The sequence below is a fragment of the Canis lupus genome, chromosome 22, assembly GCF_048164855.1.
Source record: "Canis lupus baileyi chromosome 22, mCanLup2.hap1, whole genome shotgun sequence".
Lineage (NCBI taxonomy): Eukaryota > Metazoa > Chordata > Mammalia > Carnivora > Canidae > Canis > Canis lupus.
Window position 1 is genome coordinate 28,899,175 of NC_132859.1, and position 24,964 is coordinate 28,924,138.

The 24,964-nt window shown below is 35.5% G+C and overlaps 1 protein-coding gene across 1 annotated transcript in view; it reads left to right on the forward strand.

Annotated features, from left to right (window-relative positions):
• Positions 1-24,964, forward strand: part of KCNH8 (potassium voltage-gated channel subfamily H member 8) — a 368,594-nt gene that overhangs the window by 273,469 nt on the left and 70,161 nt on the right. Inside the window, exon 8 of the mRNA XM_072792921.1 lies at positions 24,096-24,293. Coding sequence (XP_072649022.1) covers positions 24,096-24,293 — 198 coding nt within the window. The remainder of the gene's footprint in view (positions 1-24,095; positions 24,294-24,964) is intronic.

Here is a 24,964-nt window from a genome sequence, read left to right on the forward strand (position 1 = left end):
AATATTAGGAAAAATCACCCCTCCAAAAAAATACGAATGGCATTTTAATTGGAATTAATTTCAAAAATTAGTTTAAGGAAATTAATGCTTTTATAACAGTGAGATACTTTTGTCATCCAAGGCATGGTACTTAATCTCCAATTATTTAAAAATTTTTATATAATTAAGAGAAAGTATGTAGTTTTCTTCATACAAGTCACACATATTTCTTATTGAGTTTATTTCTAAATATTTTACATTTTTCTGCTTATGTGGGTGGGATCCATTTTTCATTAATTTTGTTCCAGTTATTATTGATATAAGAAAATCTAGTGACTTGAAAATAATATTGTGTAGATATTTCACATAATATGTATCCGAATTTTAACTAATTTCTTTGAGTTTTTAGGAAAACAGTCTTATAATCTAAAGTACTAATAAATTTCTCCCTGACTTATCCAATGTCTATACTCTTTTTCATACTGGTTTCAGAAAATTATCTTTTTTATTAAATATTTACTCTAACTTCACTAGATGTTACTGAGAAAATATTTTATAGATCACTAACAGACATTCCTATGGATACTTGATACCAAACTTTCAACTCTGGCCCTCAAAAATATTTTTTGTAAAAGAACAGGGTAAAATAGAACAATTCTTAACTTGGAAGTTGGGATCTTCTATCCTAACTGCAGCCCTGCTGCTAGTTACCTATATGACCTATGAAATTTTATTATACCATATCTGTGCCAATTATCTCTGTGGAAATGAGATACGAAACTGACTCTTTTTTTTCTCTCTCTCTCTCTCTTTTTAAATTTTTTTAAAGATTTTATTTATTTATTTATTTATTTATTTATTTATTTATTTATTTATTCATGAGAGGCACAGACAGAGAGAGGCAGAGACACAGGCAGAGGGAGAAACAGGCTTCATGCAGGGAGCCTGATTCAGGACTTGATCCCAGGACTCCAGGATCACTCCCTAAGCCCAAGGCAGGCACTAAACCGCTGAGCCACCCAGGGATCCCCATGCAACTGGTTCTTACTGAGTCTCAATTCTTCTTGAGTCATAAGCCTTTTTGGAAAATGAGTGGAAGTTGTAACTCTCTGTGATAAATTCCTACATCTGTTTAAATAGTATGCATAAAACTATAGTTTGTATATTCTATGATACTTTTTCATGGGTTCCTTGTAAATGGGACAAACAAAAACATCCTAGAGCTAGATGATCTCTAAGATTGTTTTCAACTTGGAGAAGATTCGGTTCCAATTCCTTTAAGAAAATTGCCTTGCACTTGAAACTTGGGTTTTTTGAAGAAATAATACCTAGTCTGTTGACGTATCTTTTACCGAGAGTGAGACTCAGTCAGAAGTGCTCCAACTCAATAGTAGAACATTTTTTCAACTTTCTGTTCTTTCCAGGGTTTTTACTATTAGAATGTAATTGTATTTTGTACAATAATATACATGCCATGAAAATCCTCTCCTGTAATCCATTTTTTTTCTAAATTTCTTAACCATTGGAAGAATTTAGCCACAGCCATGCACTGTCAATTTTATGATGCAAACAAACTCAATAAACAATTTCACTTTACATGCAACTTTAAAGAATTGTAATGATTTCTTAAACTGAGAGAAAGCAACGCTACTCTCCAAATGGATATAGAAATAACTTGTGATTGAAATGTTCAAATTTTCATTTCTGGTTTAGTCTCTAAATGATAGTCCGAAGCAAAGCTGATTTCCTAATATCTTAGAACTTCAGTTATTTGGACAGCATTTGATTAGCTCAGCTGGGGAGTCCTTTTGCAAAGCAGCCTTTAACGCCAGCATTTTTTTTCAACCCCTATACTCAGCAACCTTAGGCAATTGAATTGGCTCCAGTTGAGTTACTATTTTATTCCAGCTAACCTTGGTTCATAGATCACAGAATGTTAGTGTAAGGAAGAGCCCTAGAGAGAAATATTCTAAACTTCTAATTTTACTTACTTGCTTGCTTCTCATGATGTACTGAGAAGAACAGTGGACTGGGAGTCATGAAATTAAGACTCCAATCTAGGCTTCAGGTTTCATATTTCTTCTGGGTAAAATGAAGTGGTCAGAACAGATGATCTCCAAAATTGTTAGAACATCAACTTATTTTTTATGTGAAGAAGAGGGGTACAAAAGATTTTCAATGGAGATTTTCTACTCTAAGGTATTTCTGAAGATAGAAATACATATTTCTACTTCCAAAAATATGTGAACTGATTTTTGTTATTTTTGGCCCTTATTTCAAAGAGGGCGTAGTGTTGACCTGATGTATGTCTTTTTAAAATTACATTTTAGTCTATATATCCCTTTCCTCAAATCCAAATACACTATTTTTAAATTTCCAGGGCTGAAGTGTAAAGATAATATTTTTAAGAAGTAATAGAAAAGGGACACCTGGGTGGCTCAGCGGTTGAGTGTCTGCCTTTGGCTCAGGGCGTGATCCTGGGTCCTGAGATCAGGTTCCTCATTGGGCTTGCCATGGGGAGCATGCTTCTCCCTCTGCCTGTGCCTCTGCCTTTCTGTGTGTGTCTCATGAATAAGTAAATAAAATCTTAAAAAAAAAAAAAAAAGAAGTAATAGAAAATAACTTGTGATTTCAATGGAAAAGAATCAGGGTGTCAGGATTTTTCTTAAGTTAGTATCTTCTTTATCTTTTTTTAATATGTTCCCCTCATCACTAAATTCAAGAAAATTGGATCCAGGTAACAGTTTTTCTGAATAGCAACCCTTGATGCAGCCTCTCCCGTCTTCCCACTAACATTTATGTAATGACCAGGATAAAAGCATCCTAACCATCTTAACCATCATCAAAAATTAGGATCAACCATTGATCTCTTATTACTAGAGACAAGAATTTCCACAAAATGACACATAAATAGGTTTGGATTTTAAAATATAACCAACAGACAACTTGAGCTTCAAATTTTGAGAGATCTACACTAACGGAAGTCCTTCATTCTATACTCATACTCTGCCCTTTGATTCAGAGAGCACAGGTCTGCAAGGAGATGGGACAATTATCTTTGTTGCACAGACATTCTTTTAACGTCAAATAATAGCTCTGCCAGGCTCAGTAGGTTTTCTATTTCATCCAAGATTAGAAGAAAATTTCAAATATACAAAATTTCTCATCTTAGAGATGTGGGCAGGGAAAGGAGGTACTACAATGTAAATTGTCAATATTAACTGGTAAGTAGAGAATATAGATTAGATAGACTTTGAAAAACTAAATGTCACCACCAAATAGAATTTAAAATAGTGCACATAGCTTATAAATCACACAAACCATAGGATGTATAGAAAAAGACAGGAAAAAAGGAAGTATCAAGAAAACACAAGTGTAAGAAATAATACATCATGATTTTAATGAAAAGTTAATGACATGGGGAAAAGCTCTGGTTATTTCAAATGAAGAACTCAAGATACAGATTTCAGTGCATTATATGATTCCTATTTGGGATAAAGAGGAAGTACACACACACACACACACACACACACACAGAGACTAGAAATAAATTCAGTAAGTAGTGGAGTTATTTGTAAATTTTTCTACATTTTTAAAAACAATAGACTTACATCAAATTAATATTTAGTTACGTATATTTAGTACAAACTACATACATGGTTCAGTGCTTAATATATTTGTGTACATTGTCTCATCTGATTTTTATTGCATTTCCATGAGACAGATATTTTCAACCCCATTTACAAAAAAGAAACTAAAGCTTGAAAAGTTTGAGGTTTCCTAGAAATCTCTTTTTTTAAATAAAGTATTTTTAACATACAAAAGATTAGAACAAATGGTGTAGACACTGTTTGAGATTATTTTGCCGTATTTGTTTCATTTGTATTTTTAAAATAATACAACATTACAGATAAAGCCAAAACCCCATTACCCACTAATTCCCACTTGCTCCCTTCCTCAAGTTGGTGCATAGGCTCTTCTTGGATTCTATTTTTCGCCTATGCAAATGTATTAATAAAAAGTGTTTTATTTTGTCTCATTAGCTTCCATATAAATTACCACAAATAGAAGTCATAGTAATAGTAACAGTAGATAATTAAATAGCAGATAGTAGTTGATGATAATAATAATACATTGTTGCAGTGTCTTACTTGGTAGTGTAATATGTGTTCTTTCCCCAGATCATCACCAACAATTACTATGAATGATTTTAAACTTGCAAAAATCTAGGGTCAGGGAGAAGTGGAGGGTAAATGAAATAGCGTCATGTTTTAATTTCCAATTCCCTAAGTAGAAGATATTTTCTTTTTCTTTTTTCTTTCTTTCTTTCTTTCTTTCTTTCTTTCTTTCTTTCTTTCTTTCTTCCTTCCTTCCTTCCTTCCTTCCTTCCTTCCTTCCTTCCTTCCTTCCTTTCTGTTGTTTCTTCCTTTTTTCTCTTCTGACTACTACAGCTTCCTCTTTGGTGAATGAGACACTTAGCTCATTAATTTACAAATTCTCTTCTTTCCTAAATAATCTTTCTGATGCTCTATATTTTTAAGTGTTAAATCTTTAAAAATTACTACTCAATGTGTATGTGACTTATGAAGTTAAGTGTTCGTTATTGATTTTTAATTACATGCATTAGTTGTCACAGAATTTGGTCCCTATGACACTGGTTCTTCAGTGTTTGTTGACACTCATTTTGAATATACTCTTTGGTGTTTGGATTAGGACATGCATATATATTTTTTGCATATAATTTTGCAAGGTTTTATATATGTTTATTGGGTCAAGTTTTGAATTTAGTTATACATATGTTATAGATCCTTATTAACTATTTTCTATCAAATATAGACTGAAATTTTATTTGGTGCTCTCTCAGATCTCTGTTTTCCATGGTGTTTGGCTTCCTTTTAATAGTTCTAATTCCTTCCTTTATGTCCATTAATTGAATTTAAATATTTTAAATATATTGTCTTAATTGTATTTCCCTTTTTTATTTTATTAATTCGAGTTCATTGTATTTTAATATTTATTTCCTCATGTATTTTGATGTTTTTCATTTTCATTGTCAGCTCATCTTCAATAGGACTTCTTTTAGAAATCCTGTGCAGAGGGAGGAATGAGAATATACAGAATTTTGATTGTTTTTGTTTGCTTTTGCCAAGGACAGAAACATTATTTCTTGGCCTAGGATCAAATTCTTAAAAATTGCTTAGCTTCAAGGTGCCTCATGGATAGTATATATTCAGACACCAATGTTTGCAAGGCACAAGTCTGAATTTAAAAAATTTCTCTCAAGAGATTACTTTTTTCAAACTCTAGTTTCCTTGTCTTTCCCATAAGCTGTTGGGTAGATCATTTCTACCCTTCTCCATGCATGTGTCGCGGTTTTATACCAGGTGTCAGTTCAGTGTTTGTAAGATTTAGGTATTCTCTCCTGTGCCTGAATGGGTGTGAAATCCAAGGCCATAGACATCATTACTTCTGGTCAGCTTCCTATCCTTCTCTCCCTATCAGCACCATCACCATGCCAGCCTTCAAATTTGCTACTCCTTTTTTTGCATGTGAAGATTTCACTTCCTCATTTGGAAGAATGCATATATTACCAGTATTTTCAGGTATTTATATCAGAAAGCCTTACACACTAGCCAAGGTCATTATCTTGCCAGAACTACTGTATCAATTTCTGCCCCAAATACTGTAACCTAAATTCCAGTGTGATCTCATTGTATGTTTTGTTTAAACTATAAGAATGGTTGTAATCTAATCCTAAAAGGCCAATTCAATAAGGGTTAATTACTGAAGACCTGATTCCCACTTATGATATATTTATAGGGGAAAATCATTTAAATGTAAGACATCAAATCTCCAGTCCTTCAAACAGAATTGTTCAGTTACTAGGAAAATGAATTATGCTGCTGTCTAGAGAAGGCATCATCAAATTGCTTGATATAGAATTATTTCTAGCTACTATATTAATCATATTCTTTGGAATAGGTGACAGTTCAATGTACTGCAGATTATTTTCATAAGAGACTATAGATATATTGAAAAATAGAATAGAAAAAGAACTGAGTCTTTGAGATTGTTGCATTTAAACTCTACAAGGTTTTCAGTATTTACTATGAAATAAATATTTGTTGAGGACTGAAAAAAGACAGTGCTATGAGCTGCAAGCAATGTAAAGAGTTGTAAATTAGAGCCCCTGCCTTATAGAAGTATACTCTCTTCTTGGAGTGTCAAGAGATAGACACAAAACTACACAAAAATTATTTTTTAAAGGCTGATTTGCTGTAAATTTGCACACATAAAAATTTCCTGAAGAGTTTTTTAGAAACAGGGCACCTGGGTGGCTTAGTGGTTGAACATCTGCCTTTGGCTCAGGTCATGATCCCAGGGTCCTGGGATAGAGTCCCTCATCAGACTCCCCACAGGAAATCTGCTTCTCCCTCTGCCTATGTCTCTGCCTCTCTCTGTGTGTCTCTCATGAGTAAATAAATAAAATCTTTAAAAAAGAGAGCTTAGAAAGAAATAAAAATAATTTTAACTGAATTTCTTTGAGAATGGCATTGGAGATGAACTTTAAAAGGTGAATACTATTTTAGAGGAGAACATTTAGAGAATATTTAGGTGTGGTATACATGGTGTGAATAAATTCATGGAAGTAGGAAATTTCACAATGCATTTGAGGAACAGTTAGTAGATGAGTTTGTGTGGAGCAGAACATTCTTGAATAAAATAAAAAGTTAACAAGAGGAAGTCATAGCATTTATGGATGAAGGAGGCCAGGTGTGAAACTAAAGGTTACTGAAATTAAGTTCTGAAAGAAGTGGAGAATGCAAGCCCTACTTGAGAGAACCAACTATGACCTAGGTCCAGCTACATTAACTGATTTTTTCAGAGAATTTGAGAGTCAGGATTTTTTGTTAAATGTCTGATATTTAAATATTGGCAAGTAATGCAGAACTTGAAAAGCACAATGTAAGCACAGTGTAAATAACTGGACCTGATCCAGTCCATAGGTAACCAATTTGCCTTTTCAGATACACAGTGAGTAAAAAGAGAGATAAGGCCAAAACAATGGTTGAGAGTTTTGGCTGAGATGTGCAGATGTGATCTCTAAGACAAGAGAGACCAGAGAAGGTGTGACCTGATTAATAGAGTATTTTAGAAATCTTATTCCAAACTCAAAACAGAGAAATGTAGGCAATACTTCTCCTTGTGATGTTTGTCAAACTGTTTAGTCCAGCTGTACATTCACATGAAAAGGAATACACATGCTATTTTTAGGAAATTTGTCTCACACTTTATATCCTCATGTATATATACTTCTATATGAAGTATAAGCTTTATATACATAACTAATGAAAAGTTTTCTTCTGTTTGTTATCCTCATTGTGTGATTACTTTTATAAAGTGGTATTAAATTTATAAAGAATTTCCACTGGAGTTATTTCTCCATTTGAGATTTTAACAAACATGACCATGAGTTATAGATAAAAGATAAAAAGATAATTGGACATTTTATGTAAACCAATTAGACATCTGGTTTAAAAATGTCCATACCTCTTTCCTTGGTTCTTGTCATGTGTGTATGTTTGGGTGTTTGCTTGTATGTCTTTCTCCAACTAGCCACAAATAGAAGAAGTGATTAAAATGTGGTTCATAGTTTAAGACACTATGGAGACTACTGCTAAAATCTCTTTACTGACAGGTCATTTACTTGGACAGAGTCTTTTGGTTTTGTTTTTTTTCCACTGAGATTAGTTAGGAAAGACAGAGACAAATCCCAAACTTAATTCCTCAGAAACTTAGAGACCAGAACCCTGTTAAGATAGAAATGATTTATGAAGTCTCTCTGCAAAAATGGTAGATTTGTTTCCTTGTATATTTGTCCATGCCCTTGTCCTCTACACCAAAATTAAATAGACTGGCAGAAACTGGATGCCAGAAGATTCCCTCCGTTGAAATATTAAAGATGGAAATAAAAGTTAATGTACATCAAGCTTTATACAGCTTTCAAACTCTTTATCCATTTTCTCTCATGAAAACATTGAAAATTAATTTTGGGCTGGATAGCTTCCTGTAAACCTATATTTGATCTCAAAAGATCAGATGTCACATGACTGCTTTTAAGAATGCGAGTTCTAGATTCAGACTTCAAAACCTGAATCCTCTGCTTACCAACTGTGTGGGTTTGTGTGTGGCATTTACCTGTCTAGGCACTGGCTCCTCATCTGTGAAATAGAAGCAGGATTAGCTTCTTTACCAGGTTATGATGGAGATTAAGTGATAGGAAGTGATTATCAGATGCTCATTTCATGTTAACAGCTGTTGCTGCCACTGCCACTGCTGCTGTTTTAGCTATCATTATTCCTATTACTGCCCTATGATATTTTATTAAAATCATGACTCTCACAGCTGATTTTGTTCTCCAGAAACTTTATGTACTTGATTTATAGTGTTGAAGCCAGCACGCAAACTGCTCGCAGTCTTTACTGAAAATCTGCTGCTGATGGTCAGAGATTACAGTTTTATTTTTAGTAGTCTTTCTAGCCTGAAATGGAATTCTGTCAAGGTTGGCTTTTTTTTAAGTGTCATATATAGAAGGGTGGTATTTCTAATTTTATCATTTGCTCATAAAATCGTATTTTTAGTGCTAGTTAATCCCATTAATTTTTTTAAATATATTGGTTTAGGCTTACAGATTGCAAAGCTATTCTGTGGCTGAAATGGTATATCGTGGAATATGTGGTGACTGACCCTCTAGGAAATAACCAATGAAATTATTTCAAAGAGCCAATTAGTACTTGATTTAAGAGTATGTCATAAACTGAGGAGACATGATTCCTATCTCCAATACAGTGTTTTGTATGTTTCATACAAAAAAATGCTTGTTCATAGCAATGCAAATATATTTGCAAATCCAAAAATAATACCATGGTATAATAGGTTTCTGAAGAATTAGATCTTCTTAAATGAATAACCCAGTATTATTTTGTTTTTCTGTTGACAACATGCTTGATGAGTGGTGTAAGCAAGTCATATCAGATAGTCATTCTTAACAATTATCATGGCCTTACTGAGTGTGTGTGTCTGCGTCGGGGAAACAAACACCAATTCATTGCCACTGCCAACTTAGAGGATTTTACATTCTTTAAAATTGGTGAATCACATATTTTTCATTCCCTGGAAGGGAAAGATTCCATCTTTGGATGGCAAGCTCAATGGAATTATTTTAGTAAAAGTCTCTATTTTCTGAGTCAATAATTGCATTGAAATATTGATCAAACAATTAAAACATCTTTATTCGACCAAATATTGAACTGATTTTGATGAAGGCAGATGTTTTGATCCTACCATTTTGAACCCTGCATTTTAACTAACTCTGTGGATGTTTGTCCTTACTCTCTTGACCCCTAAGGACATTTCCATTGTATATTTAGTATACAGACATTTTCACTAGAACAACATTTCTGACTTCTCATCTAGAAGTCACTTAACTTCATTATACTTAATTTTTGTATCAAATACCTATACAGCAGTGTTAAATAATTCCTTTCCATTTCCTTTTTAAAATTTCTATTGAAGTTATTTTTTATCAAGGTAAGTTCTTTCCTGTGTGAACTTTGTACCAAAGACTTAATTCATCAATCAATTTTTTTCAAATCAGATAGAATGAGTTTTCTTTTGTGACATTTCCAGCAAGTTCAATTTTCTCAATGTACGTTTTAAAGAACTAATTTTTGTTAAGAAGATTTTATTCTTCCATCATTTTTGGTCAATAACAATTTTACCTTGTGCAGTTGTAGCTATTATGATTTTTTTAATTGATTATTTCTACTGTGTCTAATTTGTCCCTGATCAATGTTCACTGTCTCATTGTTCCTAAAGAATGTTTATTTTCAATCAGGTTATTTTGTGTTGGTAACTAGCGAATGTGAACATGGTCTCTTTTCAACTTCATCAACTCTATTTGTTTCATTTCTACTAACCATGCTTATTAATTGATAGCATAATTAAAATATGTTTATGTCTCTGAACAAGGAACAAAGAGCATGAGATAGAACAATGATGGCATCTACATGGAGAGAGGCATCAAATATCATTGCAGTCCAAACAGTGGGTCAACATGTCCTTCGAATTTTTAGACACCTCACTGAAATTAATCAGGAGACATATGGTTTTGCTAAGTGATGTAATGCCTCAATATGTTTTATTATCTGTCTATATTAATGGATAACTTTATTCTAACACCCAAATTTCCCTACTGGCACATGTCCATTTTTAGTTATATACATGATATATGATGAAAATTAATTGTCAACTCATCTTCTAATTTAGAAAGCTAATTTGTTTTGGAATCATCTAGTTATTTGTGACAAAGTGATGGAAGACTGCAGGAAAGGTGAAAAAGATCCAACATTTTACACAGTAATCACTCCAGGCACCATGACAGATGTTTAACAAAATTATCTTCTTCAAGCCTCTCAAAAACAAGAAGGCATTTTTAGTTCCTTTTTTAGTTGAAGGAGTTGGAACTTAGAGGGCTAGCTTCCCTGAAGTCAGATTGTGAAGTAGTCATGGGGCTGAAGTCTAACCCATTCTGCAAAACCAAAGCTTGTTTTATATTCATGGCAAGTGTATCTATTTTGCAATGATTATGATTGAGAAGGATATATTTTATCACTTAATAAATATGTATTGGCTGCATATTAGGTGCCACGCCCTGAGTTAGGCTTGGGAATCAAGCGTATAAGATGACAATAATTCCTACTCTCAAGAAACTGCGGTCTAATGGGAGCTGCAGGCAGATAATCAGAAGAGATGAAAGGGCAGTAAAGCATCCAGTGGTGGGAGGGGAAGGAGAGGGACAGAGGGCTAAGCAATGGAAATGAAAAATTGATTACATAGATTACTGCAAAGTGAAAGGGGATAAAAATAAGTCCTAAATGAAATCACTGAAGGTTTGAGAGTTTTGCAAGATCCTTAAAAATGTTTGTGAGTATTGCATCATAGTGATGATGATTCATAATGATTAAAAATTGTAATCTAGATACCAGCATGAGACTTGAATGCCAATAACTCAAACTCTTCAGTATGAGCCTCTCCCAAGACTGAAAACGTGTTTCTCTTTCTTCTACATTTATTGAACTTTGTCAGACCGAATGACCCTGAGATAAACCCCCAGAGGTTTCTCCAGCGGTTTCTCAAGGCCTTGGTACCTTTTGCCTTATTGTTTCTTCAAAAGTTATTTCTAGATTTTAAGAATGTGCAGTATCTTTTTCATTATGAGTATTCTCAAAATAAAGTTGAAGGAACCATCCCGATTCTAGCAAGAATTATACTAAATTCATCCCCACATTATTTGTGATTTGTTTCTCTGACACTCACTCCCTTTCCTTCTCACTCTCTCTCACCCACACATGCACACGCGCACACACATGCACACATGCATATACCTAGGAGGAGAATGATTTGGCAGTTTTCCTGTTAATTTATTCAAAGGCTTAACATTCTTGCCACAAAGTAATCCATTATATCAAATGTTAGTCCTTGATGGAGCAGTTTAAACCCAACTTTCCTTTTGGTTGACTGCTTTTGTTGATTTTTGATATCTTGGAAGAAAAGGAGGATAGTTTTAAGTTTGCAAACTTGCAGGCTAAACATACTTTACATGACTTCCTGTCCCATACCCTTCACTTCAGCCCAATTGCATAAACTCCTTTTCTCCATATGTGCATTAAATGTTCCTGGCCTAGTGCCTTTAGTTAACTTCCCAAAATGCACTTTTCCTCCATCTCTGTTATTCTTTGCAGTACACTCTGAATACTCTCCTTCTCTAAACCATTTCTGATTGCTCCAGCAAGGGGCCCTTGGTTCAGACAAATGTACACTATTATTAGAGTTTCCCAAGCAGACTGCAAGACAATGATGCCCCAGTTCCCTTGTCTTTACATCTCACAGCATCTCAAGCATTATGCATGGTTACTAAATAGTTGCTAAGTGAGTGAATTAATTAATGAATTTTGAGCTATTTAGAAACTCCTGAACAGGTGGAAACAATGAAAGTAATATGTTAGTCTCCCGGCTCAAGAAAAGCCTCTCTTGAGGAGTGGTGGGAGGTTAAGAAAGAGAATTGATCTGAATGTACACTCGGCTGGGGACTGGATGTAAGAACAGAGCTTTCAGGAACCAAGTCCTGTCATCAACCAAGTCTTTGGTCACAATTGCTGACCAAAACAAACAAACAAACAAACAAACAAACCAAAATACAAAAATTAACTGCATTCTATTCTGAGACAAAACATCAAAGATAGACCTGAACAATCTGCAGGATGTTCAGAAAAGGGAAACCGGGCACAGGAAGTGGAGTCATATGACCTTGAAAAGTGGTTGCAGTTGAGCATTGACAGTTGTATTTTTAAACATAGGAAATACTGCTATATTTTGGAAGAAAAGAGTAGAAATAGGGCCAAAGGGTGGGTAGCCAGGGGAGGCAGATTGGATTCAACCCTAGTCTTAGAGAGAGCCTGGGCTGTGACTACAGGGTAACTCACATGTTCCTGGGTCCTCAGCAGTTGGAACTGGGAGCCAAATCCTGCCTCTGCCACAGCCTGGGCTCACTAGGGTTGTGTACTGCTCCCTCAGCCGTGCCTACCCATGCTACTGCCACTCTACCCATGCTTCCTGCCACTTTTTCTCAAGATGTTCTGGTGTCTTTGGACTTCTTTGTTTTCATTACTATGTTCCTCTTGCGGCTTCTGCTCTATGCCTAGAGTGGGACAGCTTTCTCCCGGAATGACACCTACAAAACCTGCCCTGTGGCATTTGAAACACGTTTCCCAGAAACAGAACTGAAGGTATTTCAGAAGATATCATCCAATGAAAGTAAAAACACCTTCTTCCCCCAAATTGCTAGGGTAAGACTTAGGCAAATATGTAGATAAACTATATACTGTACTTTGATTACAGTGTGAGTTAAACCAACTTTTGCATGCCAGGCTGGAGACTAAACCATCTTTTGCCCTTGCTTCCATTGTTTCCAATCCATTAAAAAGGCATTACGGTTGCCAAATAATGAATTTGTAAACAGAGTTGGTATCTGCGGGTGAAATCAAAAGTCAGATGCCAATGAATGGGATGGTTAAAACATGGTTCAAAGTACTTAGTTTACCTAATATTTTTAATAAGGTCCAAGAAACTACATAAGAAAGTGGGTTTTCATAAGAAAAACAAAAGCTGTGTGGTCTCTAATTCCTTCACAACATGGACCTGACCTATATAAAGTCTCTTGCAAAGTCCATGAGAGGATAACCAAAGAATTCTATTCCTGAAAAATGAAACCTTGGGGACTTGCTGAGATTTCAGGCTACAGTTCCAAAAAGCTTTCACATTCCCCAAGCTTTTGCATACACTGACCATTAACACATCAATTCCCGCCAACTGCCTTTAGAATAATAGCTAAGGCTTCTGGTGGGGGTGGTGGGGCAGCAAAGAGCATCACAAAAGTTTCCAGTCTCAAAATAAAAATAACACCATGTCTCCTGACCACATGTCTTAGATGATGGTGACTATAAGCAGCAGAAGGAGTATGGAAAATTTCTATTTGCAGGTGGAAGGGAAAAGCAATGACATAGAAAAATCAATTGCAGCAGCCATTTCTATAAAAGAGACGAAGTCAATCAGGAGCATGCTAATACCAAAATCTTGATTGACAAGAAGGATCAAAAGGTAGCATGATATTAACTAGTGTAAAGACTCTCAACTCAGACAACTCCAGATTCAAAAGCTGGTCCTTCTCCCTAACAGATGTCTCTCATGTTTGACTTAGCCTTTCCAAGTACTAATATTTTAATATCAACATTTTAGATTGTAATGCTTGGCTCTTAGAGTTGTAAGAAATTGTTAACACAATCGATGATTAAATTAAATGATATATAAAATATTCATCACATTTGATGATCAGCGTGTGGTCTCCAGCCACGAAGGCACAAGCAAGAATATTATGACATACTGTTTTTACCATAACAAATCAAGTAATGGCAAAGAAATTGATGACAAAATATTATGAACTTACATCCTATCGATTTTGTGTCTTCAGTACCTCAATACAGAAAGTGACATTTGTAATACGAATGATACAAAATCCCTGATTTGCAAGAATGATGTGATTGTTCACGTTATTTCTGCTACCATGTTCATTATTTTATACGGATGGAAATGAGATGGTGGGTTAAGATTTTATACCAATCTTGAGGAATGAAGGATTTTAGAAGTCTGCATTACTTTCAGTAAGACAGAAAACCTTCATTCCTTTCAAACAATGGCAGCAACAATAAGAATAGCTTTTTATCTAGTGCTTGCTGTGGTTAATTCTGCATTCTGCTAAGCCCTTTATGTGAACTGTGTCACTTGACATTACAGCAGCCTATGAGGTGAGTTACTGTCATGTTCTCCATTTTAGCAAGAAGGAGACTAGGGCCCAAGAAGATGAGTAAGTTAGCTAACATCACACAACTAAGTAGCACTTTCCTATGCTGCATTGCTTGCCTTCTGAGTTATTCAGGTTTACAGAACTCCTTGGTCAGATACATTTCTCTGTTGTCACGTTTCTCTTCTGCATTTTTCCTGCATCTCTTGTTCCTTGATTGTTGTCTCTGGGCACTCTGTCTACTTCTCATTTGTAAAAATTTCCATGCCACCTGTAGGTGTCTTGGGCACACCTGTGTTAACTTCACATCTGACCCCTCAGCCATGTGCTGGCAAAAAACTTATTTTGGAATGTTCATGCAAAACTCCCACCACTTATTGTATTTCATTCCCCCATCAAGCCATCAAACAAAGTTAGTTATATGTTTTAAATGCATTACTGGACATTCTTCTAAAGGAGAACCAAGGCTGACACTTCAAACTTGGTGTTTTATTTTGACACATGGGTATTTCCTAGAAACTTGAAGAAAATGCCTTTAGAACATAGAAAATGCCTTTAGTTTCAGACCTAACTAAAGGTAAAGAAAATCCAGAGGACTCTTTAATGGGGCATTTGAACACAACATTCTAGCATTTTCTATGGCTTAATTTATTTGAATTACTTTTATAATTGAGATGTTAGAAAATGTATTTCCTTTAATGCATTTGGAAGAAATGTAATTAGAACTTTATTTTGAAGTTCTACAAACCAGAGAAACTTAAGATTCCTTTTTAATGGATATCAAAGCCTATCCTTCTAATTTAAATGACTGCCAGGCAACTACAACAGCTGAGAAATGGTTTGCAAACGTGGGACATGTCAATTCATTTTTCTTCCCTAGGTTTGTAGCAACTCTGAATCTTTGAGAGAAAAGAGAAAACATAAAGGAGATTGGGAGCAGATAATGAAAATAAATTTAGCATGCCACAAAAGTAAAATTACTTGGTTGGATTCAATTACTTTTACCCTAAATTATTTTCCTGAAACTTGTTTTTGTCTCTTTGTGCAAAGAATGAGTGCTTCGGATTAGAATTTTCTTATCGAGTGACAAGTTGTCTCTGGAAATGCTACTCTGTGCTCAGACATGAATGTATGTCACAAACTCATTAAGCCATGAAAAACATATAAGCAATGACTCAGGAAAAAATGCTCATGGTGAGGCAGATCTGAAAGCATTGTGAACTGTATGAGCATTTCATATAGGACGGTTAAAGGCAAATAGTTCATAGTTTAGGTTCTGTTAACTTAGCCATGAGCCTAATCTTTGTTAGAATTTCCTTTATTTTTAACCAAGATTTGAAAGGCATTTGGAAGTGCCTCAGTTGGTTGGAAACAGATGGCCTGTACTGCCTCTTCTTAGGACCAGTCAGAAAACTCTACAGTAGTTGCTCAACTGTGGCTTCAGGTTGTTTCACATTTCGTGTTCTTTCTGGAGGATTTCTGTTTGGTTTGATTTTTGTTTTTTTGCTGCATGTATTAATGATCAATTTTGGTAGTTTACCATAGTGTGTAACCTTTCAATTCATCGTTGCTGAAGTGAAATGCTGGACCTTAGCAATCAATAGTCAGGAAATTTCTTTCATACAAACTTCATATTCAAGTAGACTTTAGAGAACTGGCAAACTCTGGACTGGTTTTAGCGCAAGCAGTACATCTTTTTGTTGACAGTATCAACATCACATAATATTGCTTCTGAAAAATTGTTCAGCAGTGGGAATAGAGCAGAAATGATACACACATCAAAATGTGAAAATCTCCCATCCTTATCCCATCAATATTTGTCGATGGGTTATCACTCAAATAATTAAAAACAAATAAAAGATGGATTCATAAGATCATGGGTTATTACACAAGCATTTTGCTTTAAGAAAGTCAACCACTTGTGATGAAACATTACAGGATCTTGTTTCATAAAATCTTAGATCTGAGAAACATTACTAAAAGATTATGGAAAAAGAGATTACTCAATCCAATCACCTCATATTCAAGATGGAAAAATGGAAGACCAGAAAGGCTAACTGGCGCTAACTGGTGACCCATATAGGGTCATATATCAACTTAATTAATGGCAGGACCAAGATTAGGATCCCAATTTCCTGACTCAGAGTCCAGCCTTTCACTGTATGGTTAATCCTTTTTGTTTCAGACTTTTACCTCTAAAGTAAGTTATACCATTTCAGAAATGTAAGATACCTCCCGGTGTATGAAAACCAAAATGTGCTATTAGTGGGAACTTAAATGATGGAGTTCCTATTCAAATTAGGACCCCAGATTTATTGATGCCTTTTCTTTAGTGGAATCAACAAATCAGTATCAAATACCACTGTAGCGTGGTGCCCTTCTCGTCTAATCCGCAGTCACATCCTGTAACATGGGATGAAGTAGAGGTGGAGATTGAGTTTTGAAATCTAAGTCTCTGAACTCCTTAACTCTTTATTACATTAAAATATTGAAAGTCCGTAGTTTAGTTAATGGTAATGTGTCAATGTTAATTTCATAGTTGGACAAACATTAAGATATTAATAGTAGAGGAAACTGGGTGAAGGATATATAGGAATTCTTTGTACTCTTTGCAACTTTTTATTAGTCAAAATTATCCCAAAATAAAAAGTTTGTTTAAATCAAAAAACAAACAAAACAAAAACCTATAGCAACAGGTACTAGTTGAACCTTAAGAAATGGAGATGAATATATAGATATTTTAAGAGACAATGGAGATGAAATCTTAAGCTTTTTTGTAATATTTTTTGGGGGTTAACAACTCCTTTTTGAATATGTATAACAGTAAATACAATACCTGACAAATGCTTTGGCTTTCCAGTACCACACCATCACCACCCCCACAAGCCTACATAAACACATGCATACACTCAGACTTCTGACACCTAGTTTCATATCTCTCACTCACTCCTGCAGCTGGGCAGGCCTACACCTCAGCCCCTTGTGGGAGGCTGAAGAGATCAGAGAAGTTCTCATGCTATGCACTACAATCATTGTCTCCCATGGCTTTGCCTCTCCCAGTAAGACACCTCCTGCCTTAGGACTCATAAAACAGTGTTTTTCTACCTCTCATCTGAATGAAGTCCAAAAGGATTAAGTATGGAGGGAGGGGAAGCAAATGTTAACTATAGTATTTTCTATGCTTGGAATTTACATTAGAAGCCTCTTGATCCCTGTTGAAGTAATTTTCAGGTTCTAAATGCCATGTTATCCCATGTCTACATTGTGGATTATGTTTGGATAATTCTTCTATTTTCTCTGATATGATATGTGCCTTTGAGACACAATCTCCCACTCTAAGCAAAAGTGGCCACTGAAAATGCAAACTTACTAAATAATGGTTTCCACAAGCACAATTAAAAAGATTGTTTAAAATTATTACTTCTTTATAAAGTATAGTATGAAAAAAAAAAAGTATAGTATGGTAGAAAGATCATGGATGTTTAGTTAGAAAAGTATGGACTTGCCTCTCAGTTCTAAAACTCCCGAAAAGAAGGGAGAAAATTGCTGAACTTCTCTGTTGGGACTCATCATCAGTTTTTTATTTTTCTTTTGTTTTTAAGGCAGAGTAATTGTGATAGTTGTATGAAAATAATGTTATGTGGAAGCCTAGTAAAACATTTGGCATTTAGTAAGTGTTGGCTGCTATCGAAAATGTTCTTGATTCTCCACCATGTCCCCTCAATCTATATGATTCCCATCCTTAGGATCTGTAGCTATGTATCCATGCCTGAGGCACTGTCTTCAGGTATGGAAGGCTCCTTTGCTAGCAGTCATGGCAATGGTAGGGAATTCAAACTCCCTTGGAGCCGCCGTCAATTATTGATAGCTGATAGCTGTTATATATATATATATATATATATATCCCCTGCTCCAACCGAAGGTGTGTTCCACACTGATCCCAGAGGTTCCCCAGTAGGATTAGGCTGCAGTTGTCTATAGCGGTAACTACAGACACACTTCATTGGCTGCTTCCACTCTATGTGCCCCTTCCCTATTGTCTCCCAAAAATATTGACTGGACCCAGAACTTACATAAATTACTTATAGATAAAGCCATGTCTCAGAGTCTGCTTCTGGGAAGGTTTAACTATACTATTTCTTTTTTACCATGTTTGTATTCCATCATAAAGGATGGTACCTCGCTTGTAAAGGCATTCAGTTACACTGCAATGCTGGTACTCTTAGGTCTGTAGCACACTGAGGTACTATGCATAGTGGCCAAGAATTTGAGTTCCAACAGTGAACATATCTGGATTAAAATCCTGAGGATTTAAAATTGCCATATTGAGCAATTTATTTAATCCCTCTGAGTCTTAGTTTTCCTACCTTTAAAACAGGGATGATAATTTCTAAATTGTTACAATGATTAGTGAAATAATGAATCAAAATATGGATGATAACCTATCCCATAGAGTTAAGGCCTATCCATGAGTTGGAAGATGTACTGCCCTAGTAGAGTGTCTGGAGCACAGGAAGTCCTCAGCGAAAAGTAAACTACGCGCCAACCTAGTAACAAGGAAACTCTAGCATGGGCTCCATTGTTGCGTCTAGCTAAACCCTAATACAGCATGGTTCATTCATACCCAATTAAGTAAAGAACCATTTTGAATTTTGGTGTAATTATGCATGTGCTAGTCCCTTCTCTCTTTTCTCTATCCATACAAACATATCTTAACACACATATAAATCTGATTTACTAAGCTTATATTTTACTGGGTAGTTTTTATATTCCTAAGGTATTTTATGTGACCAAAGAAATTCACCATAGGTCTTCCTTAAATAACATGTTCCTATTTCTTTCATTAAACCTAAAATAATTTACTAAGTGCTAACCTAAACTAAGCTTTTCAAGAATGCATATGTTGTATAAAGCAGGTCACACCTGTACAAACTGTACACACATGCATTGTAAAAGTAAATAAGTTGGGCAGCCTAGGTGGCTCAGCAGTTTAGTACTCCCTTCAGCCCAGGGCGTGATCCTGGAGACCCAGGATCGAGTCCCCACATCGGGCTTCCCTGCCTGGAGCCTGCTTCTCCCTCTACCTGTGTCTCTCCCTCTCTGTCTCTCTCTGTGTCTCTCATGAGTAAATAAATAAAATCTTAAAAAAAAAAAAAATAAGTGAGTTATTGTAGGAAACCTAAAGAGTAAAATAATTAAGAACTTCCATTTAGAGTTAAAGTATGTAATTAAGTGAAATATTGAGCCCATGGTAAGAATACAATGAAAAATATATGTATTGAATTATACTAAGTTACAGGCTCTTCTGGGCTTTGAAATTGATCTTTATTCCAGAAATATACTCTTTTATTTATCTAATCAATTTTACTAATGATAGGATTATTTTGTTATCTTTTGTTTTTATGAGAGGGGAATGTATTCAGTATATTTAGATTCTACTTTATGTTGTGTATGTTTTTCCTTCAAAATGTTCTTTAGGAAAAAAAATTGAGCAGAAGCAGACAGACTGTTCTAGGACATCCCTTCCTTTAGAGATGAGTTTCTCCAGCATAAAAAAAGATTGGCTTCCAAATTGGTTAAACTGTTTTTTCTGTACAGTACAGTGACATGTTGTCTTGTTACAGTGAACATGTGCTCTCATTTTGGACGAGCTGTTCTGTGAAAAAGTTTTATTTAGCCCACAGATCCAATCCCCGGATTTGTGGGTGTTACCTCTTTTCCGTGTTACCAGGTTTTGTCATCATCATTATTGCTTTCGCTCAGTCAGCTGTAACACAGTTTAGTAGCAACCTTTCTTAAAAAACAAGATGTTTCTGAAAATAGACAGAACAGTTGGCTAGACAGAAAAGAGATATCAACAAAAGTAGGTCTGTCGTTCCTCTGCATTTTGCTCCCTGAATCACTTCTGAGATAGCTTTCCACATTGTAAATGAACAGGCATTGGATGAGGATATAATCTGTGTGTCCTAATACAAACTTTTATCCTATTTTAATACCGAAATCAATTTATATGAGAACTGATTTGTTTCAGAGAATTCTTATGTCTTTTACTTTTATTCAAATTAAGGAACTTAACCAAATCTATTGACTGGGTTTGTTTGTTTGCTTTTTTTTTTTTTTTTTTTTTTTTAAGTGAGAAAACTGGCTTCTGTAAGTAAATGAATACTTTACTTCAAGATCAGTAGATGGTCCAGTTGCTTCTTCATGGTCTGATTGTATAGCTGATTCAGCCAAGAGGAAGCAGTAGCTTTATTGTTTCTGATTTTTTTCTTCTTCTGTGCATCAACTAAAACAAAAAATAGGTCATGCAATATTTACTCTTTGGCCAAAATGGTATTCTTCAGTTGCCCAGTAATTAGCAGAAATGACCAATATGGAACAAAGGGATGAGAGCCCTTCTAATCACTTCCTTGTCCAGTAGAAATAATACAACAACAAACCTTTCAGAGCACAAGTTGGAAGACACATAAGAAACAGCCAACCCACTGGCCATTCAGCATCCTCTTGTTCTCAGATTTGATAGTATTTGGATCAAATGCCAACAGGGGCACCACTCTGAGAAATCAACATCCTGAATATGACAATAAATTCAGATGTTATTTCTGCTTCCTGATTTTTTCTGTGTCTAGACTGTTTTCCTACAGTGTATATAAACATACCAGTAATATTTTTTAAATGCACATTTGATTTGCTTTTGTGCTATCTCTTCAATTAATCTTGGATAAGTTGTTTTTATTTCTGAATCTTTCTCTATACTAGATTAGACTAAGTTTTATTAAGTCTCCTTTTATCACTTTCTCTTCCCACTCACTTCTAGAACAGAGGTTTTTAATCTGATATGTATGAAGGGGCTTCAGGAAGCCATGAACCAACTAAAAATGAATACAGTGGTGCAAGAGTCTTCACATGAATTTTGTTCTGACAAAAGGATCATGTCTCTCTTCAGATTTACATAGAGGTGTATTACTCCTTCAATTTTAAAAACCACTGCCATCTGAATTTTCTCCCTTTTGTTGCTATTAGAAAATGCTAATCCTTACCTTAGGTTCTACTGAATACATGTGGTCACCACCTTTCTTTTCCATTACAGTTCACTGCTGATCTCTTATTTTTTCTTACCTTTCTGGATTGTGTACTTTCTTGTTCAATGTTATCAAGAGAAGCAAGAAAGAGAAAAGAGATATGATGCACCAACCCTCTACCAGTAACGGTGGTTGGCATTTTCATATGTGGCACTTCATTGGATCCACTGCAGCCCTACAAGTTAGACAATATCCTTGTTTTTACAAATAAGAAAAGTGAAACTTAAAGAAGTTAGTTGTTCCTACGGCCTGTAAATTAAAGAGTCCAGATTTAAATCTGTATTGAATCTAGTGTAGGGGAGGAAGTTTTTTTCCTTCTTTTAGGTTCTTTGGCTGGCTAATAATAACATTGACATAAGACAATCAAATAAACGAAAAACAACTTAATTTAGTACATATGGAAGTCTCACATAGACATGAGGAGGTCAAAGACAGGTAGTTGAGTCATATGCCATCCTGAGTTAAACTGAAGGGGGCTTCAAAGGGAAGGAATGCAATTCATTGGAAGATAAGAACAATAAATGTTTGGTAAACAAATGTTTGCCTTTCTGATGTAAAAAGTTATCCCTGGTAATAGCTCTCTTTTTGGTATAGGCCCCCTATTTAAATTATTTTAGGCAATTGAGAGGAAAGTAAAAGGCTCTTCTTGAGTCTGTTAGGCCTTGATTGCCTTCAGCTCAAATAATTCACATGCCAAAGTGGCACATTCTGGGGCAGCTTGCCCTGAACCCCATCACTAGTGTTTATTTCATCACAAAGCTTTCCAGACAGAGTAAATATTCATAGCTTACTAACAGCATCACCTTTTATAATGTGAAATTTAATGTTTTATTATTATTCTCTATCATCAAAACATACATTCATTATTCTAGTACAAATTTACAAATGTGTATATGCTGTTTCATTGCATCAATGTTGTCATATTGTCTCATACTGTGACAGAGTGCAAGAATCATTTATTCATTCCTTAATTCATTCTTTTTTTTTTTTAAACATTTATTAAAACTTATTCTTGTTAGTGCTTTGCTAAGTACTGGAATAGTGGTTCTAAATTCTATCTTTGCATTAGATTTTACTGGGGACTTTTAAAAAATACCGGTACCTGGTCTTGGCAACAGAAATTTTAATGCAGTTAGTGGAGACAGCCGTTGGGCAGTGTATTTTTTTAAAAAGTCTTCTAGCTATAGCCAGTGTTGAGAATCATTGTACCAGAGCAGTGGCTTTTCAAAGTGTGGTCCCTTCCATCTGCAGCATCAGCATCATGTAGGAATCTATTACAAAGGCAGATTCCCAGCCCCTACCCAGCCTCCTGAATTGTACCAGTAACTTCCAGGGATGCACTTGGCTATCTCTTTAACAAGCCCTCTAGATGTTTCTGAGGCAAGCTAAGGGTTGACAAACATTTCTCTAGGGAAACAGGATGAATAAGGCACAATACTTGCCATTAAGCAATTCTCTTTGGTCTCAAGGAATTCCCAGTTGTTTAAAATATGCATTTTAATTACTTAGTACAGTTCCATAATCTATAACTTTAGCAGAAAAGGGCAGAATTATTACTACTTAAAAAGTATAATGACTTTCATCTCTTTTGGGGCAGCCATTAAATGAAGTGTTTATAAGAAAGTAGTGGCCAGTGAATAACATCTCTTAACAAAAGTCTTATGAGCCTTATGGGTTCAACTGAATTGTCATAGTGTTTTGTAACATACATACATACAGTGAGAGAGACAGAATTTTAGAATACAAAATCTTAGAGGATAAATATTTCCAATAAAGGATTTTAAAGTTGTCTTTCTGTTGTGTTTCCATTCTATTACTGTCAATAGCCTACTTGCTAGTTCCCATCTTTATTAATACAGTTTCTTTATAGCTTTATGACCACATAATTGACATACAACAAACTGCATATATGTAAAGCTCTTGATTTGATCAGTTTGGGCACATATATACACCAGTACTATAAAACAGTTGCAAGGGGCATCCAGTTCTATTACAGAAACCTCTTAGTAGAGCAGTTTTCCCCCTCCCAGCCCCAAATGGCAGAATGGGGTTGCAGAGGAAGATTCCTGAGTAAGGTAGCATGAACTGGTAAGCCAACTAGATGTCAGCCCAAATGAATAAAACAGGGTAAGTTGCGCAGGATGAAAATAAAGCCCATCTTGTCTGTGTGAAGTCGAGATTCTTGTGTTTGTTGCTATTTATCATCATGTAGGGTTTAAAAATACCTACTAGACTCCTTTATCTCTTAAAATTCCAATTGAGAAGGAGCTTAACCACTAGAGAAATAGACAACACTGTTACTGACAGTAACAATCCCAATTTCTCTCCCTGCAGGTGATCTCCTGCATTAGGGGAACCTGTTTAGCTTTGACCACCCATCTGCTCTTGAATGCCCACTTCTCTGCTGGGTCTTAAACAGAACAGCTTGCATAAAAGTGACATTTTTGCTTTTTAGGAATGGAAACTCATTCTTTGCCTTTAATCTCCTTTTAACTTTTCTCTCTTCTTTCTCCTGAGCAAATTAGTATGTCCCTAAATGTTCATTTATCATGACTGCCAGGTGCTAATACTGGGATTTTACAATTTGGGCTTACCTTCTCATTCTTCCATTGCAGGCTGGCTCCATGAGTTGGGAAAGAGACTAGAATCTCCATACTACGGCAACAATACCTTGGGGGGCCCATCGATCCGAAGTGCCTATATTGCCGCTCTGTACTTCACCCTCAGCAGCCTCACCAGTGTTGGGTTTGGGAATGTCTCTGCTAATACAGATGCAGAAAAGATCTTCTCCATCTGCACCATGCTGATTGGTGGTAAGACAAATTCTTCTTTCACACCAAGAGAAGGTGCCATACTATTGCTGTTCTGTTTATTCTGTCATAAAACACAATAGAGGTATGTTACTTAAGTTGGAAGAGTCTAAAAGCACTAATTAGAAAATCAGTGACATGGGACGCCTGGGTGGCTTAGCAGTTATGTGTCTGCCTTTGGCTCAGGGCATGATCCCAGAGTCCCCGGATGGAGTCCCACATCGGGTTTCCTGCATAGAGACTTCTCCCTCTGCCTGTGTCTCTGCTTCTCTCTTTCTGTGTCTCTCATGAGTAAATAAATAAAATATTTTAAAAAAAAGTGGCAAACACTTTAATTTACATACAGATTAGCAGTGAAAGTCTATGATGTCAAAAAATTCCATTTTCTGGACAGATAAAGAAGTAATCATTTACTCAATGCTGATTTTGTTTTTTTGTTTTAAAGATTTTATTTATGTATTAATGCGAGACACACAGAGAGGAGCAGATACATAGGCAGAGGGAGAAGAAGTCTCCATGCAGGAAGCCCAATGTGGGACTCGATCCCGAGACTCAAGGATCATGCCCTGAGCCAAAGGCAGATGCTCAACCGCTGAGCCACCCAGGCATCCCATTAATGCTGATTTTGAAAGGGCAGGAACTTTGTTTTCTTAGCATACTGTTTACTCCTAGTA